At 36.9% G+C, this 15,305-nt stretch overlaps 1 protein-coding gene across 1 annotated transcript in view; it reads right to left on the reverse strand.

The window, feature by feature from the left end:
• Window positions 1-10,699: 10,699 nt before the first annotated feature.
• The window catches only part of ZSWIM2 (zinc finger SWIM-type containing 2), a 33,177-nt gene continuing 28,571 nt past the window's right edge, over window positions 10,700-15,305 (reverse strand). Inside the window, exons 9-10 of the mRNA XM_045086440.1 lie at window positions 12,606-12,759; window positions 10,700-11,661 (exon numbers count right to left, since the gene is read on the reverse strand). Of these exons, the coding sequence (XP_044942375.1) occupies window positions 10,849-11,661; window positions 12,606-12,759 (967 nt within the window). The 3' untranslated portion in view covers window positions 10,700-10,848. The remainder of the gene's footprint in view (window positions 11,662-12,605; window positions 12,760-15,305) is intronic.

A 15,305-nucleotide genomic window follows, 5' to 3' on the forward strand; every position in this document is an offset into this window, starting at 1 on the left:
TGCAAACTTAAGTGTGTATTACTAAGTGACATGTCAGTCTGAAGAGGCTAAATACTGTATGGTTCCAACAATATTACATTCTAGAAAAGGCAAAACTATGGAGGCAGTAAAAAGGTCAGTTGTAGTATGGGGATAAACATGCAGAGCACAGAATATTTTTAAGACAGTGAAAATATTCTGTATGATGTTACAGGGATGGATATATATTATTACATTTGTCCTAACCCACAGAGTATGCAATACCAAGAATGAACACTAAAGTTCACTCTTTATGGGTCTGGTGATTTGTGAACTTGGATGATTATGATAGATCAATGAAGGTCCATCCTTGGTAAACTAGTTATCATTATGGTGAATGATATTGATTGCAGGAGAGGCTATGCTTGCATGGGGGCAAGAGGTATATGATAAATCTCTGTACCTTTTTCTTGATTTTGCTGTGAAACTGAAACTACCTAAAAAAATAAAGTCTTCAAAAAAAGGAGACAAGAACTTCTTACAGTTTTGATCCAAGATGGCAATATAGGAGGCTTGTGAATTAGCCCCTTGCTAAGCACAGAACTGAATCTACGGCTACACATGGAGCACAAAAGGAATCCAGAAACTACTTGATTGAATCCTAGCTATCAGGCAAACAAGAAAATACCCACATCATCTACACTGAACTGGGTAGGAAACGCTGAGACACACTTTTGTCATAAATTCACTCCTAGCATAGAGCCAAACAATTAGGAGGGAACTCTCAACTCCCTGCTTCTCCCTGCAGAGCAAAGTGTTTGGACCCCACATCTGGTGCCCTGAGTTTTGAGACTTCTGAGGGACAGGTCCCAAAATAACTAACTCTGGAAACCAATGAAGTTTCCATCCAGAAGAACAAACAAGACTATAGCAAAGAAATAGTTCTTAAGGGGCTTGTAAAAACTCACTGTGGCCATACCCACAGGGCTCAGCACAGAGACAGTGGGCAAAAAATTCTCACCTTTATCTTCCCCCAAGAGAAGGCTTATTTGTATACCTTAAAAGCTACTGCTGTGAATCAGACTTCTAATCTAACATTGGTATAGAAGATGACTATGTGGTCCTCTCTCAAGATCAGGGAAGCCTGTGCATATTTCCACTGACTCCTCCTCTAACCTACTTCGAGTAACCAATTTTTCCAGCTGAGGAACTTGTATGTTTGTCTATTACCCAGCTGTTGGGCTTCCAGCCAAGAGACAGATGCCTAGATCATCTGGCTTTGATAGCAAGGAGGACTTCCATTCATGAGAATTTATACATCATTGTAGCAAACAAAAAAATAGTTCTTTACTGATTGTTCCCCCAGGGTTTGCATTCACAAGTCCCACTGAATAGTAGCAAACAAAGAAGCAGTTCTTACTGGGTGCAGGAACATTCCCTGCACTTCCCACCACCCCACCCATTCATGGCTATAGCCCAGGGTCAGGCATCTGGAAGGAGGTAAAAAAGCTCATCTCCCCGTTTCTCCATGGAAGGCACCCAACTATATGTTTTCCCAGCTGCTTCCCAAGGGTCCTGCTGCCAAACAGGTTTCATCCAGGTGCTGACTATGCCCTCTCCTTTGGGACTTTTTAAACTACTGCGAGCCACTAAGAACAAAGAAGGCAACCTGAACAGCCACAGAAAATTGAGAGACAACCAAGAGCTAAGGCACAGTTAAACGATTAGATTCATTTTATGCACAGGATTGCTCCTCAAAACTGGGAGAGGTGACTCTATTCTCTAATGTGCATAGACCAAAACTGAGACTCAAGGGGAATGTATAAAAAGAGGAAAATATTCCAAACAGAGGAACAAGTAAAAACTATAGAAAGAGACCTTAAGGAAATGGAGATGGTGATTTATCAGGTAGAGTTCAAATAACTGTCAGAAAGAGACACTCATGGAGCTCAGGAGAACAATGTATGAACAAAGAATTTTTAGAAACAGAAAATATAGGATAGCACCAACTTAAGTATACAATAATTGAACCAAAAAATTAAGTAGAGGGATTCAATATCAAGCTAGGTAAGGCAGAGAAAAGGCTCAGTGAACTTGAATACAGGGCACTAGAATTCATTCAGAGCAGCAACAAGGAAAAAGAATAAAAAAGAGGGAAAATAGCTTTTAAGGGACTTACAGGACAACATCAAGAGGAACAAGATTTGCATTGTAGGGATCTAAAACAAAGAAGAAATGAGAGAAAGGAGAAGAAAATGTACTTAAAGGAATAATGGCTAAAATAATTCCTAACCTGGAGGATGACATAGATATCCAGATTTAGAAAGCCCATAGAATCCAACAAGATAAATCTAGAGAGCCATACAACACACATTATATTCAAATTTTCAAACATTAAGGAAAGAATATTAAGATCAGAAAGAAAGAGAGAAAAAAAGTAAAACAAAACAAAACTTAGGTACAGGCAACTTCCATAAGACTTTCAGCAGATTTTTATGCAGAACTTTGCAGGATGAAAAGAAGTGGCATGACATACTCAAAGTGCTGAAGGGAAAAAACTGCCAACCAAGAAATTCTGCTTGGAAACGTTGTCATTCAGATTTGAAGGAGAGAAAAAGAGTTTTCCAGAAGCAAAAGCTGAAGGAGTTCATCATTACTAGGCTAGACTTAGAAGAGATGTTTAAGGGAGTTTTTCACGCTGGAGGAAGCAAATTAGTAACAGGAAAGATACGACAGAATAAATCTCAGTGGTAGAGGAAAATATACAGTTAAATTCATAATAGTGTTGTGTTATGATAATGATGTGTAAATCACTTATAACTCAAGTATAAAGGTTAAAAGGTAAAAGCATTAAAAATAACTATAGCTCAATAATTTGTTAATGGTTAAACAAGGTAAAAAGATGTAAAATGTGACATAAAAGACAGTATGTAAAAGTGTAGAGCTTCAGTATGCCTTTAAACTTGTTTTTATCATCTTAGACTATTATAAATACACAGTGTTTTATGCCAGCCTCCTGATAATCACAAAGCAGAAACCTATAGCAGACAAAATGTAAAGAGAAACAAATCTAAGCATCCAATGCAGGAAGAACCTGAACATACAAGGAATGTATTAGGACATTGTTGGGGAACAGAGAGCAGGACAACTATAGGAGGGAACGTCGATCTCACACTTTTATCAGTGGATAGTTTGTTTAAACAGACAAACAAAAAATCAATAAGAAAACACTGGACTTAAATGAACTTTAGACCAAATGGACTTAATAGACATTTACAGAACATTCTACTCCATCAGAGCAGGACATACATCCCTCTCAAGCACACATACAACATTCTCCAGGATAGAACATGTTAGGCCACAAAACATCTTATTATTTAAGAAGACTGAAATCACAGCAACCATTTTTCTGACAATAGTGGTAGGAAACTAGAAATCATTTACATTAAAAAAATGAAAATAAACAAAAATGTGGAATTTAAACAATGTGCTATTATATAAGCAATGGGCCAGAAGAGAATCAAAAGAGAAATTTAAAAGACTACATCTTGAGAGAAATGAAAATGAAAATGCAATATACCAATACTTACGGGATCCAGCAAAAGCAGTTCTAAGAGCAAAGTTCATAGCGATAAACCCCTACTTAAGAAAAAACAAACATCTCAAACAACATCACACCTCAAAGAACTAGAAAAGAAGATCAAACTAAGCCCAATGTTAGTAGAAGGGAGGAAACAACTTCCGAGTAGAAATAAATGAAATAGACTGAGAAAACAACAGAAACAATCAATGGAATGAAGAGCTGGGTTTTTCAAAAGATAAACAAAATAGAAAAAATTTTAGCTACTTTTTACCAGGATAAAAATGAGAGGACTGAGGGCAACTGGTGGTTCAGTCAGTTAAGTGTCTGCCTTTGGCTCAGGTCATGATCTTTGGATTCTAGGATCAAGACCCCTGTTGGGCTTCCTGTGCAGCAGAGAATCTGCTTCTCTCTCTAATGCTTGTTCTCTCTCTCTCTCAAACAAATAAATAAAAATCTTACCAAAAAAGAGAGGACTGAAATAAATAAAATTAGTAATGAAAGAGGAGAATGTGCAACTGATTACAGAAATACAATAGATCGTAAGAGACTACTGTGAACAAATATATACCAACTAGCTGGGCAACATAAAAGAAACGGACATTAGGACCATATAACCTACTAAGACTGAACCATGAAAAAAACAGAAAATCTGAACAGACTGATTTCCAGTAAGGAGACTGAATCAGTAATTGAAAACCTCTTAACAAACATAAAAGTCCCGACCAGACAGTTTCACTGGTGAATTTTACCATACATTTTAAAAATAAACAAAACCAATCATCTCAGACACTTTCAAAAAATGGAAGAAGAAATACACCCAAACTCATGTTACCAAGCCCGCATTACCCAGATACAAACACCAGACAAAGATCTTACAAGAAGGAAAATTCAAGCCAATACTCCTAATGGACATAGATACAAAAATCTTCAACAGGAAAGTGGTATCACCAAAGATGGCAAAATAGGCTGTTCCTAGCTTCATCCTTCCTCACAAGAAGAACCACCAATAACTTCATGGACAAAGCACCACCAAGGGAATCCTAGAACACAAGGGTGAAGATGAAGCACCTCCCCACACCGTAATGACTGAGACAGCCTGCATTAGAAGGGTAAAGGCAGTGGCACATGCTGACCACAGCCTTTTTCCTAGGCTGGTGCAGCAACACCCTGAGAGATCTTCCCTAAGAAAACAGAGCCCAGGGTGGACAACCAGCTCCTTCAACATTGCTGTTTGCTTCTGGTTTCCCCAAGAAGGACTGTAGACAAATCTATAGGGCTTGAAAATTAGGAATATGATTGTAAGGGAGAAGGGAACGGGGCTTGCAGTAGCCAGCACTCAGACCTCGGTACTCTGAACTCTTAACTACAGCACCCGAAGAGTACTTACAACCAGCAGCTTGCCCATTGGTAGAAACGAAGTCAGTAGCATAGTCTGAGCAGAGAACAGTTGAATACGGTTCTCCCTGATTCAGGTCCTCTGCTGAAGAGTTTTGCTGGTCCTAGCCTGGTCTGCCCCAGCACACAAAGGGGAGCTTAGTGATAAGTCCATATACTGCTGAGAAAAGCGCCTACCCTTACCGACCAGAAAGGCTGGCAGGAACATCGGGAAGCAGCAGGGTCAAGAGAACCTCAAGCAACCAACAACCAAATAATTGATTAAAAGGTAGGCAGAGGACCTGAATAGACATTTCAGATTTAATTTTAAAATACTTAAACATCATATAAAATACTAATTATTCAGAAATAATTTGGGTGAATTTTACCTTGGTAACAATATAAAGTAACATATTTTAAAGCTTCCTATTGTCAAATAATCAAATGAAGGTTAAAAATATTATATTTGAGTATTATTATCATATTTTTTTACACAATTTCCTAGCCTACAGTAAAATTAGGAACTGGACTTTAAAAATTATATCTCTGAAAGAAAATTTCTATAAACAAAATAATGTAAGTCAATGCTGGTACTACATTTTAATTTCAAAATCTATGCCACATTTAGCACTGTTTCATTATTTTATTTTTAGACTTATTTATTTGAGAGAGAAACAGAGCTATCATTCCAGGGGGGTTAGGAGGAGAGGGAGAGGGAATCTCAAGCAGACTCCATGATGGGCTTAGAGCCCCACCTGCGGCTTGATCCCATGACCCTGAGATCACAACCTGAGCCAAAATCAGGAGTTTGTGCTCAACCAACTATGCTACCCAGGTGCCCCTTATGATGTTATTTAAACTATGTATTAGTACTATGAAATTTATTGAAATAACCAGGATCAAAGTATTTGAATAGTTTTGATTTTTCTTCAACTTATTTTTAAAATTTTGCAATTAAAGGGGCGCCTGGGTGGCTCAGTGGTTTGGGCTGCTGCCTTCGGCTCGGGTCATGATCTCAGGGTCCTGGGATCGAGCCCCGCATCGGGCTCTCTGCTCAGCAAGAAGCCTGCTTCCCTCTCTCTCTCTCTGCCTGCCTCTCTGCCTACTTGTGATCTCTGACTGTCAAATAAATAAATAAAATCTTTAAAAAAAATTTGCAATTAAAAACCATGACCATTAGATTCTTATTCAATTTTTTCCTCTGTAATGAATATCTAGAATTTTAGCATTTAATATATCTGCTGCTGAAGTGAACACTAGAATTTTAGCATTTTGAAATCATTAATTATTCACAATAATGAAAAACTAATGAGGAAGAAATTGCTATTTTTATTTTAAATAATCAGTGACATGGGTGTGTAAAACTTTTGTGAAAATTAACTTTAGCATATTTTAGTGGTTTTGTAAAGTATAAAAGGGATCTATTTTATGATTTCTAGCTTGTATATATTTCTTCTAAGTTTTTCATTTATATAATTTTTTAAGCAATATTTACACCCAATGTGGAGTTTGAACTCACAACCCCAAGATCAAGAGTTGTACACTCTACTGACTGAGGCAGGCAGGTGCCCCTGATGGCATTTTTTGAAAAAGAAATTTTTGTCACTATACTTTAATGGTCTTATCCATATATTATTGAAATATCACTGAAACATACTTCTGGTCCATTGTTGACATTTTTTAAATAAAAACAACTACTTAAAATATCTCTACCTTACTCCTTTGTACTGTAAGAATAATATATCCACATATTAACACTTGATTAAAGTTGCATCTAAAACACAATTTGTTAGTGTTATATCTTCTAGTCCTTTCTCTTGGGATTTCAAATATTTGTACAAGTATACATCTGACAAATGTGTTTCAGTATGGAACAGATGGCCATAAAACAGTACAAATTATTCACAAGCTGGGATCCAACTTTCAAACACTAGAGCCTCTCCAGTGATGTAAACTTTTATGATATGCCAAATTGTCTTACACAAATCAATGTTTCCTACTCAAACTTGAAAAATTCTCCCTCTGCCCCAAGGAAATCATTCACTCATCCAACCATCATGACATTTTAACTTAAAGAAAATTGGTCAGCCTTTCAAAGAACATATTAAAAGTAGAATGTGCTTCACAGTAGACATCACTTAGAAAACAGCTCCATCAGTTTTTAATTGCCTAATTGCTTTTGGATATGTTCCTGCAAATGTGTACCTCTGAATATTTCATTATAATGGCTCCTTTGAATAAAATATTTATTACCATATGTACAAGAAACACATTCTATATGTAGTAATTAATCATGATAATATTCATGAAGGTATCTGCTCAGTACATTACTAATTCTATAATTGTACTTCACTGTTAAGAATGATATTCTGCCTTTACAAGCTCCAGAAAACATTCTCTAGCCAGAATCAGAAAAAGATTTGTTTAAAATGGAATAATATAATAGTCCCTCAATTAAAAGCCGAGAGAGATTCAGAGAAAAGTGGCTGAGAAACAACAGCACTGTGTTCTAACGTCAGAGAGCGAGCAAGAAAAGGTGAGTTTTCTTCTCACCTTCTCACCAGCCACATTGGGTGGCTTCCCACCTTGAGTGAGACATTAAAAACACTTAAACTTTATTTTTCACAATTAAAAAAAAAAAAAAAAAACCATGGGGACACCTGAGTGGCTCAGTCAGTTAAATGCCTACCCTCTGTTGAGCGCATGATCCCAGGTCCTGGGATGGAGCCCCACATCCCACCTCGGGCTTCTTACTCAGCAGGGGACCTGCTTCTTTCTCTGCCTGCCACTCCCCGTTTCCACGTGTGCGCTCTCTCTCTCTCTGACCAACCAACCAGCCAACCAACCAACCCCAGGATCTCCAAAAATCCACTCAGCTCGTCCACTTCGTGGTTCTGCTGCAGGGCTAGGGGAGATTAAGAGACACAGAAAAGGGTTTGAGCAAACCACCAGCTCCTTGCACCCAAGTCTCCCACCATGTCCTCCCATCCCCGACACGGCCCTGGTGCTGGGTGACTTTTCCCACCAGTGCACAGCCCCACTGCCCAACAGCCTTCAGTCGATTTAGACGTCTGCTGCCTCACTACATGTCTTTGTTGCCATGACACCCGGTAACGTGATTGGGCCTCAACACATCTGCCGCTGAGAAAGTCAGCATAAGGAGCGTCCTGTGCTGAAGGTCACATCCTGTGAGTCTCTCCACCTGGGCTACGACCAAGCAACAACTTAAAATTCAGTCTTTGAAACAACCTGTTCACTCTGCCTCAAATTTCCATGTATTGGTCCCTTCCCCAGGGAAGCCCCATCTTCAGTCTCACCTTCGTCACTGTACTTTGTGCTCCTTCCTTCCCTAACAGCGCACTCCCCTTCCCATCCCAAAGCCTTGCATCTTTTCTCTGGATTTATGATTCTACTACCATGAGCTCCTTAACCCTGGCATCTTTTCATAAAATGTTTCTGTCCCTCCACGCTTCGTCCCCTCTTGCCTTACCCTGTATTCCTTCTAAGGACGTCCCTTCCCCGCAGCCCGCTCTTCACAGCACATTTATTTTCTCATACTGTCCTTGCATCAGGATAATTTCTCTGTGCTCCTTGACATTTGCAGATCAGAGCTCCAGACTTTCTTATAAAAATGTCAGTTCCCTTTGGGATTTACCATTTCTTGATTCTTCTCCTTTCTACGCCTCCTCTGTAGATCTTCCAGACACCTTCAGCTAAGGATTTCTGGCTATGTATTTACAGACTTCCTTCCCTAACTCCTCTTACGGAGAAGATTAGTAATGTCTATGAGGCTGACCCAGTTATTGTCATTGGTTCTCATTTTCCGTCACATTTTCATTCTTGAAGGCTTCTCTTTGCCACATCCACCAACCTTTAGCCATACCTGGAACCTCACTGAAACTTGCCCTTTGAAATCTCTTCTTCAGTCATTACTTTCTCTGACCCAAACTTTTGGGTTTGCAGCATGCCTGCTTTGTGCTCCTGTTGGACCAATCTTAGTCTTTCAATCCATTTATCATTTATCTTGCCTTAGAGTCAGCCTTTTCCTATAATCTCTTGTAATTTGTTCAGATTTTGAGTCTCTTTCTTCTTCGATCTCTCCCTTGTTGTGTCCCCAAACTTGCTTGCTCCTTTTCCTTACATTGTAACTACGACCAAAATTGTATCCTTCATGAATTTAGAGCTCCACTTTCTCTACCATGACACATCGACCATGTTGTGCAGCTAAACATCACCCAAATGAGTCATATTGGCGCCATATACAGATTCATAGCCAGCAAACTTAAAAGGAACTTAAAGTTGCCTGAAATGCTATTATGCTTCCCCAGTTCACTTTCCATTTCTCTCAAGGAAATAGTTTCTTTAATCCTTTTCCAACAACCTCAAACATCTTTCTTCTTTGCCTACTCTCTGCTGATTGAGTCTACAATTTAACCACCACTTGCATCTAAATCTGTAATACATAACCCCCTTCTGTTACAGTGGATAAGTTCCTGCATCCTACTATAGGCCATTCTGACACTTGTGCTCTAGATCCTTCTGTTATTAACAGTTATCACACATATCAGCTGTAGCTGTCTAATATCAATTATCACACACACCAGCTATATTTTTAATGGCATTTAAGTAGGTTCAAGTCTCAGTTTAAAAACAAAACAAAACCCTAAACCTCCATCTTCCAGTTACTTTTGTCTCTTTTTTTTCATTCATAATCTCTCATCCTGAGTTGTATATAGCCCTGTTTCCATGTCCTCACCTGCCATTTTCTCTTCAGCCCAATCCAACCTAGATTTGGTTCCTACTACTCCACTATACTCTCCTAGCTATGGCCACTAATATTTTCCTTATTGCTAAAGCAAAATTGCATTCTTCAGTTTTGATCTTACCTGATCAAGTGCTAAAAATTGACTACATTTTCTTTCTTTGGTTTTCTAATACCACATTTGTTTGTTTGATTTGTTTGCCTCCTATGTGGCCACATGTCTTCGGTAGTTCAGCAAATATAGAACACCCATGTTTGTCAAGCACTGTATGTTAAGTGTACAGCAGTGAATAAGACACAGGGTTCTTTCCCTGAAATATATTTTAATGGGAGGATTAAGTAATTTTATACAGTCTTCAAAAATAGTAGAAATAGTAGAATTTGATAGTACTTATAAGTTTCTTGACATCAGTGAAATCATTCTAAATGTGGCATAACTTATAGCATTGTAAGGATATTTACTTTTCATTTCATGTATAAGAAATAACTTTAAAGAAATGAAGTGAACACGATAACCACCATCTGGATTTTCCCATAGGTTTGTGGTAAATATTAATGTAAGAAAATGCAAAAAATATTTAAGGTCCTGGAAAGAATCTCTCCATGTTACATGTTATAAATGGAATGTTTAAAAACAGTGGCTTAAAGCAAAGAAAATCTATTTCTTTAATTTAAGTAAAAATAGGGACGCCTGGGTGGCTCAGTTGGTTAAGCAGCTGCCTTCGGCTCAGGTCATGATCCCAGCGTCCTGGGATCGAGTCCCGCATCGGGCTCCTTGCTCCGCAGGGGGCCTGCTTCTCCCTCTGACTCTGCCTTCCACTCTGTCTGCCTGTACTCGCTCTCTCTCGCTCTCTTTGACAAATAAATAAATAAAATCTTAAAAAAAAAAAAAAAAAAAAAAAAAAAAAAAAAAAAATTTAAGTAAAAATAATTATTTTAATCAGTATGAAATAAAATTTCTAAAACTTATTCATAATAACATTCTGAACATATTTATCAAATGCTTTAAGTCTTATAAAGACTTAAGAGTAGTTAGTCATTCATAGACAAGCAGGCAAAATGATGACAATTCTATCAACATTTGTCAAGAGTATAGTGTTTATGTTCTACAAATAAAACATTTTTATGTTAAATATCCAAATATTTTCTGATGTTAATAAAAAATACATCTTCATAACTGAACTCCTTCTAATATGAAAGATAGCTCAGGACTTTTTATATTTAAAGGATGAGATTCAGGCCTTCTTGACAGATTACTATATTTTTGTCTAATTTTACCCATACAATTATTATATCTTTTAGATAAACTAATTTTAGTTGTACCCCAATTGGTAATAAGATTTAAATCTTCTGGAAGTAAAGTATCTAATCTCTTCTTGTCTTCTCTCATTCTAGCACCAGAAGTCTTCTTTGGATTGTGGTTAATATGTTTACAGTCTTTTGCCATCTTCTGGCTTTGACAAGTGTGGTATTTTTCATTGATATGTGGGGTTTCCATTCCAGTAGGACACATATTATTCTTGTCAGCAATAGCAGGAAGAAATGTTTGAGATGACATTTTTCCAAAGGGTCCAGTTGGTAAATCTTGAAGATACCTGGGGAAATGTTGGCTAATTTTATATTCATAGATTAATTTTCTTGAGTTTGAATCATCTAACTTGTTAGAGAATAGATCATCTATTGCTATATCCTGATGGGTATCTGTTGGACTTTCAGGTGTATTAAACTTCTCAGAATTATGTTGGGTTATTCTAGGTAAAATTCTAAGTCTATTTCGTTTAATTACTAATCCAGTACCAGGAATAAAAAGTTCCAGTTCTTCCTGTTTTGACAGATGAGTGATGTTTGTATTTGAAACCGACGGATGCGTGTGTCCACTTACTGCTTTATCTTTCCAGATTAAAGGGTTATATATAACTTGTCCATCAATAGGGCATGAATTGCACTTGTAGAATAACCAACTGTCAATACATTTCCTATGAAACTTAAAAAAAAGGTGAGAGATAAAATTAGAGATATAATTATCTTGTTTATAATGTATAACTACCTAAGTTTTTCCCAGTTTCATTATTGTGTTACTATTAAAAACTATTTAGCAAGAATGGAAGATAATTATAATTTATAAAGTTTTATGGAACTATTTTAAAGAAGAAAATGAATGGGTTATGGGACTGATCTCCATTTTCAACATTAAAATGGAAAGGCTTCTATGGATAACATTTCTGTAATATTGTTAAATCCCACTACTTATTAGACCATTAATTTTACTGTTTCTTTATAATGAATGAAATTTACAAAATGTATTAAATAATTAAGCTAATAAATAATAAATAGGTCATAAACAACTAGAGTTGGAAATGGATCTAATGATGGTAAGGTATAAAATATAAAATAACAAATCACATTCTTAGGAAGAAAACAAACTATCAGACATTTTAAGTAAAGGTGACTCTAAAGGTATAAATATTTATTTAAAGTAACTATTTCATAGAAAACTGGTTACCAACTATATATATGATAGAACAACGTTAGACTTTAATTTCAGTGAATTCATTTGAAATAATTGACTATGTCAACTTAAACATTTCTGTTTCATCCAAAGAATCACAAAAACACTTTATTCTATAAGATTTTTCTTTATATGGGTAATGAAAGTAGATAAAGTAGATAAAATAATCTAACTTGAAGAGTTATTTTATCTTATCTAAATACCATATAGCAGAAATGAGTCCTAATCAGTAGAAATCCATGCACAAGGGACAGAGCCGCCTTTATAGTCTCCACTGCAGCTCTTTCACACATACTGTTCAATATGAACATTTCTGCACATAATACAACTAACGAGTGAAAGGAGAGACTTAAATTGTCAATTCATATGTAAACACTGGCCTTATGAGGAAAGTCAGACCAAAATGATGCAACATCTACCTTATGAGTACATGGTAGCAATCTTGTATGTTGACCCGGATGAAATGCCTTCAGACAAAGTCGACATTGATAGCCTGGAGCAAGCAGCTTACTATTCTTTGTAATCAGTAAGAGAGGCAGTGACTTCACCACTTGTTTTGGTGTGTAAACTTGGCTGAATGAAAATTAGCAGAAAGACATGAATATTTATATGTGATTATAGATCAGGAAGTAATCAATGACACAGGTAAATAAACTCCATATAAATAATGTGAATGAATCCAATATTTTCATGAACTAAAGGTAAGAAATGTCATACATTATGAAGTCAAATAAATCTATATTTATATATTAATGCTGAACAAGATGGCCCCAATTTCAACATCAACTTCATAAATAACAAAACTTAGTCATTTCAAACAAAAACACTGGCCTAAAATTTTTTGATTTGCATTTTTTAATGTCTATGAAATAAGAACAAAATTTTAATGAGAACCATATACTCAAATTATTTCAGTCTGGGCCAACACTTACTCTTTGTGTTTAGAAAAATACAGCCCAATTTATGATGCCATCTAGTAGCGAGTAAGGTGCATGGTAAGCCACATTAAATATTCCAGGTTACTGTGATAAATTGCTAGATGAGAATCTAAGAGGAAACTTACTTTCCCTTGGGGTATATGCTTACTACTTTAGTATTCTTAGACCATGTTTTGATTCTGAATGTACCAATTTCATTTTTTTTCCAGAAGTACCAACCAACAAAACTAAGATTAATGTAAATTAAAAATATTTTATGCTATTAATGACTGACAAAACAGATGAAACAAGTATTTAAAAACAAAACTTGGTTAAAGATTAGACATATTCCTATTATTTAAAAGTCATTCAGAACAAAGTTCAAGTACAGAAATACCTCAGAGATATTGTGGGCTTGGTTCCAGACCATCACCAGAAAGTAAGTCAAATGAATTTTTTGGTTTCCCAGTGTGAATAAAAGTTATATTTACATTATACTATAGTCTATTAAGTGTGCAATAACATTATGTCTGAAAAATTAATGTACATACTTAAACTAAAGATGATTTACTGTTAAAAAATGCGAATATTATTTGAGTTTTAAGTGAGTTATAATATTTTATTGATCTTGCCTCAATGTTAATGACTGCAGACTGATCAGGGTACTGGTTATTGAAGGTTTGGATGGCTGTGGCAATTTCTTGAAATAAGATAACAATGAAGTCTACCCCATCAAATAACACTTCTTTTCTGTAACATGTGATGCTGTTTGATTTCATTTTACTCACAGAAGATCTTCCTTCAAAATTTGCCAACAGTCTTTCTCTTAAAGATTTATTTACCTTTTCCAGAGAGAGAGAAAGTGAGTAGGGGGAAGAGCAGAAGGAGAGAAGAAGGAAGAGAGAGAGAATCTCAAGCAGACCATACTGAGCATGGAACCCAACACAGGGCTTGATCTCAGGACCCTGAGGTCATGACCTTAGCCAACATCAAGAGTTGAATGTTCCATCAACTGGAACTTTAAAAATCAGCAGGCTTGGTTTTGGAAGAGACAGAGGCGGAAAGAAACTGAGTCCCCACCCTAAAAGAGAGAGCAAAACCAACAGTACCATTAAGATCAGCATAGAAATGACAATTTCAAAAACTGGGATATACAGGAAGAATATGTATTCACTAATCTCAGAGTATGTGCTGGAGAGGCAGGGATCTCTGGGAGACTACTCCAAGAACCAAATAGCTGGTAGGCAGCATTTCCCTCCCCTACCTCCCAGCTAAACACATAGATGTGTGTTGGAACCCATACAGTATTAAGACTCTCCATCTACACTGCTAACAGCAGCACCCTGTCCCTGTGTTCTCTGGGGATGCACCTCCTCCAACAAGCTCTTTGCCCTTGGCAAGAGTTTGTCCAAAGAGGTGCCTCAAGCTTGGCAGGGTACAAGCACCCCTGAGAGAGGATGACGTAACTCCAAAGTGATTCCTGCCCCAGTGAGAGGGGAAGATAACCATACACACCAATTTTACTAGGCCCCAGCAGTGGGCTGGGGCAAACCTGTGCCCAACAACAAAAGCCTCCCAGCAGGTAATACATGGAAAATACTTTGTAGTTTATTGTTATGCAATTATGGCAAAAGTTTGGTCTCACTCAACTCAAGCCCAAGAGAGCCCCAGACTAGCCCACTAATAACACAGGGACAAACCCTGCCCATAACAGAGAAACCATTGCAGGTGACTGGACTGAAAACAAATTCAACTCAGCCACAATATAGGGCACACATAATCACATAGGAGATATCCCTGAAGTGCCACATTTTGGTGACCAGGGGACATTGCACTACAGGGAACCACATAACTTCTTTTTCATAAGGATACTACTTTTAACATAGGAGACACAGTTGACTTTCGTAACACTTAGAAACAGACACATAGAGTTAGACAAAATGAGAAGATAAAGGAATATGCCCCAAGTGAAAGAACAGAAAATCATAGCAAGAGAACTAAATGAAATGGAGATAAGCAATATGCCTGATAATTTAAAGTAATAAATATACCACTGGACTTGAGAAAAGAGTGAACGACTTGAGTGAGAACTGCCAACAAAGAGATAGAAAGCATAAACAGAGATGAAGAATTCAATAGCTGAAATTAAAAACACATGAGAGAGAATAAATAGACTGGAGGAAGCAGAAGAATAGGTCAGTG

This window comes from Mustela putorius, unplaced genomic scaffold (assembly GCF_011764305.1).
Source record: "Mustela putorius furo isolate JIRA1106 unplaced genomic scaffold, ASM1176430v1.1 tig00000992_pilon_pilon_pilon, whole genome shotgun sequence".
Classification (NCBI taxonomy): Eukaryota; Metazoa; Chordata; class Mammalia; order Carnivora; family Mustelidae; genus Mustela; species Mustela putorius.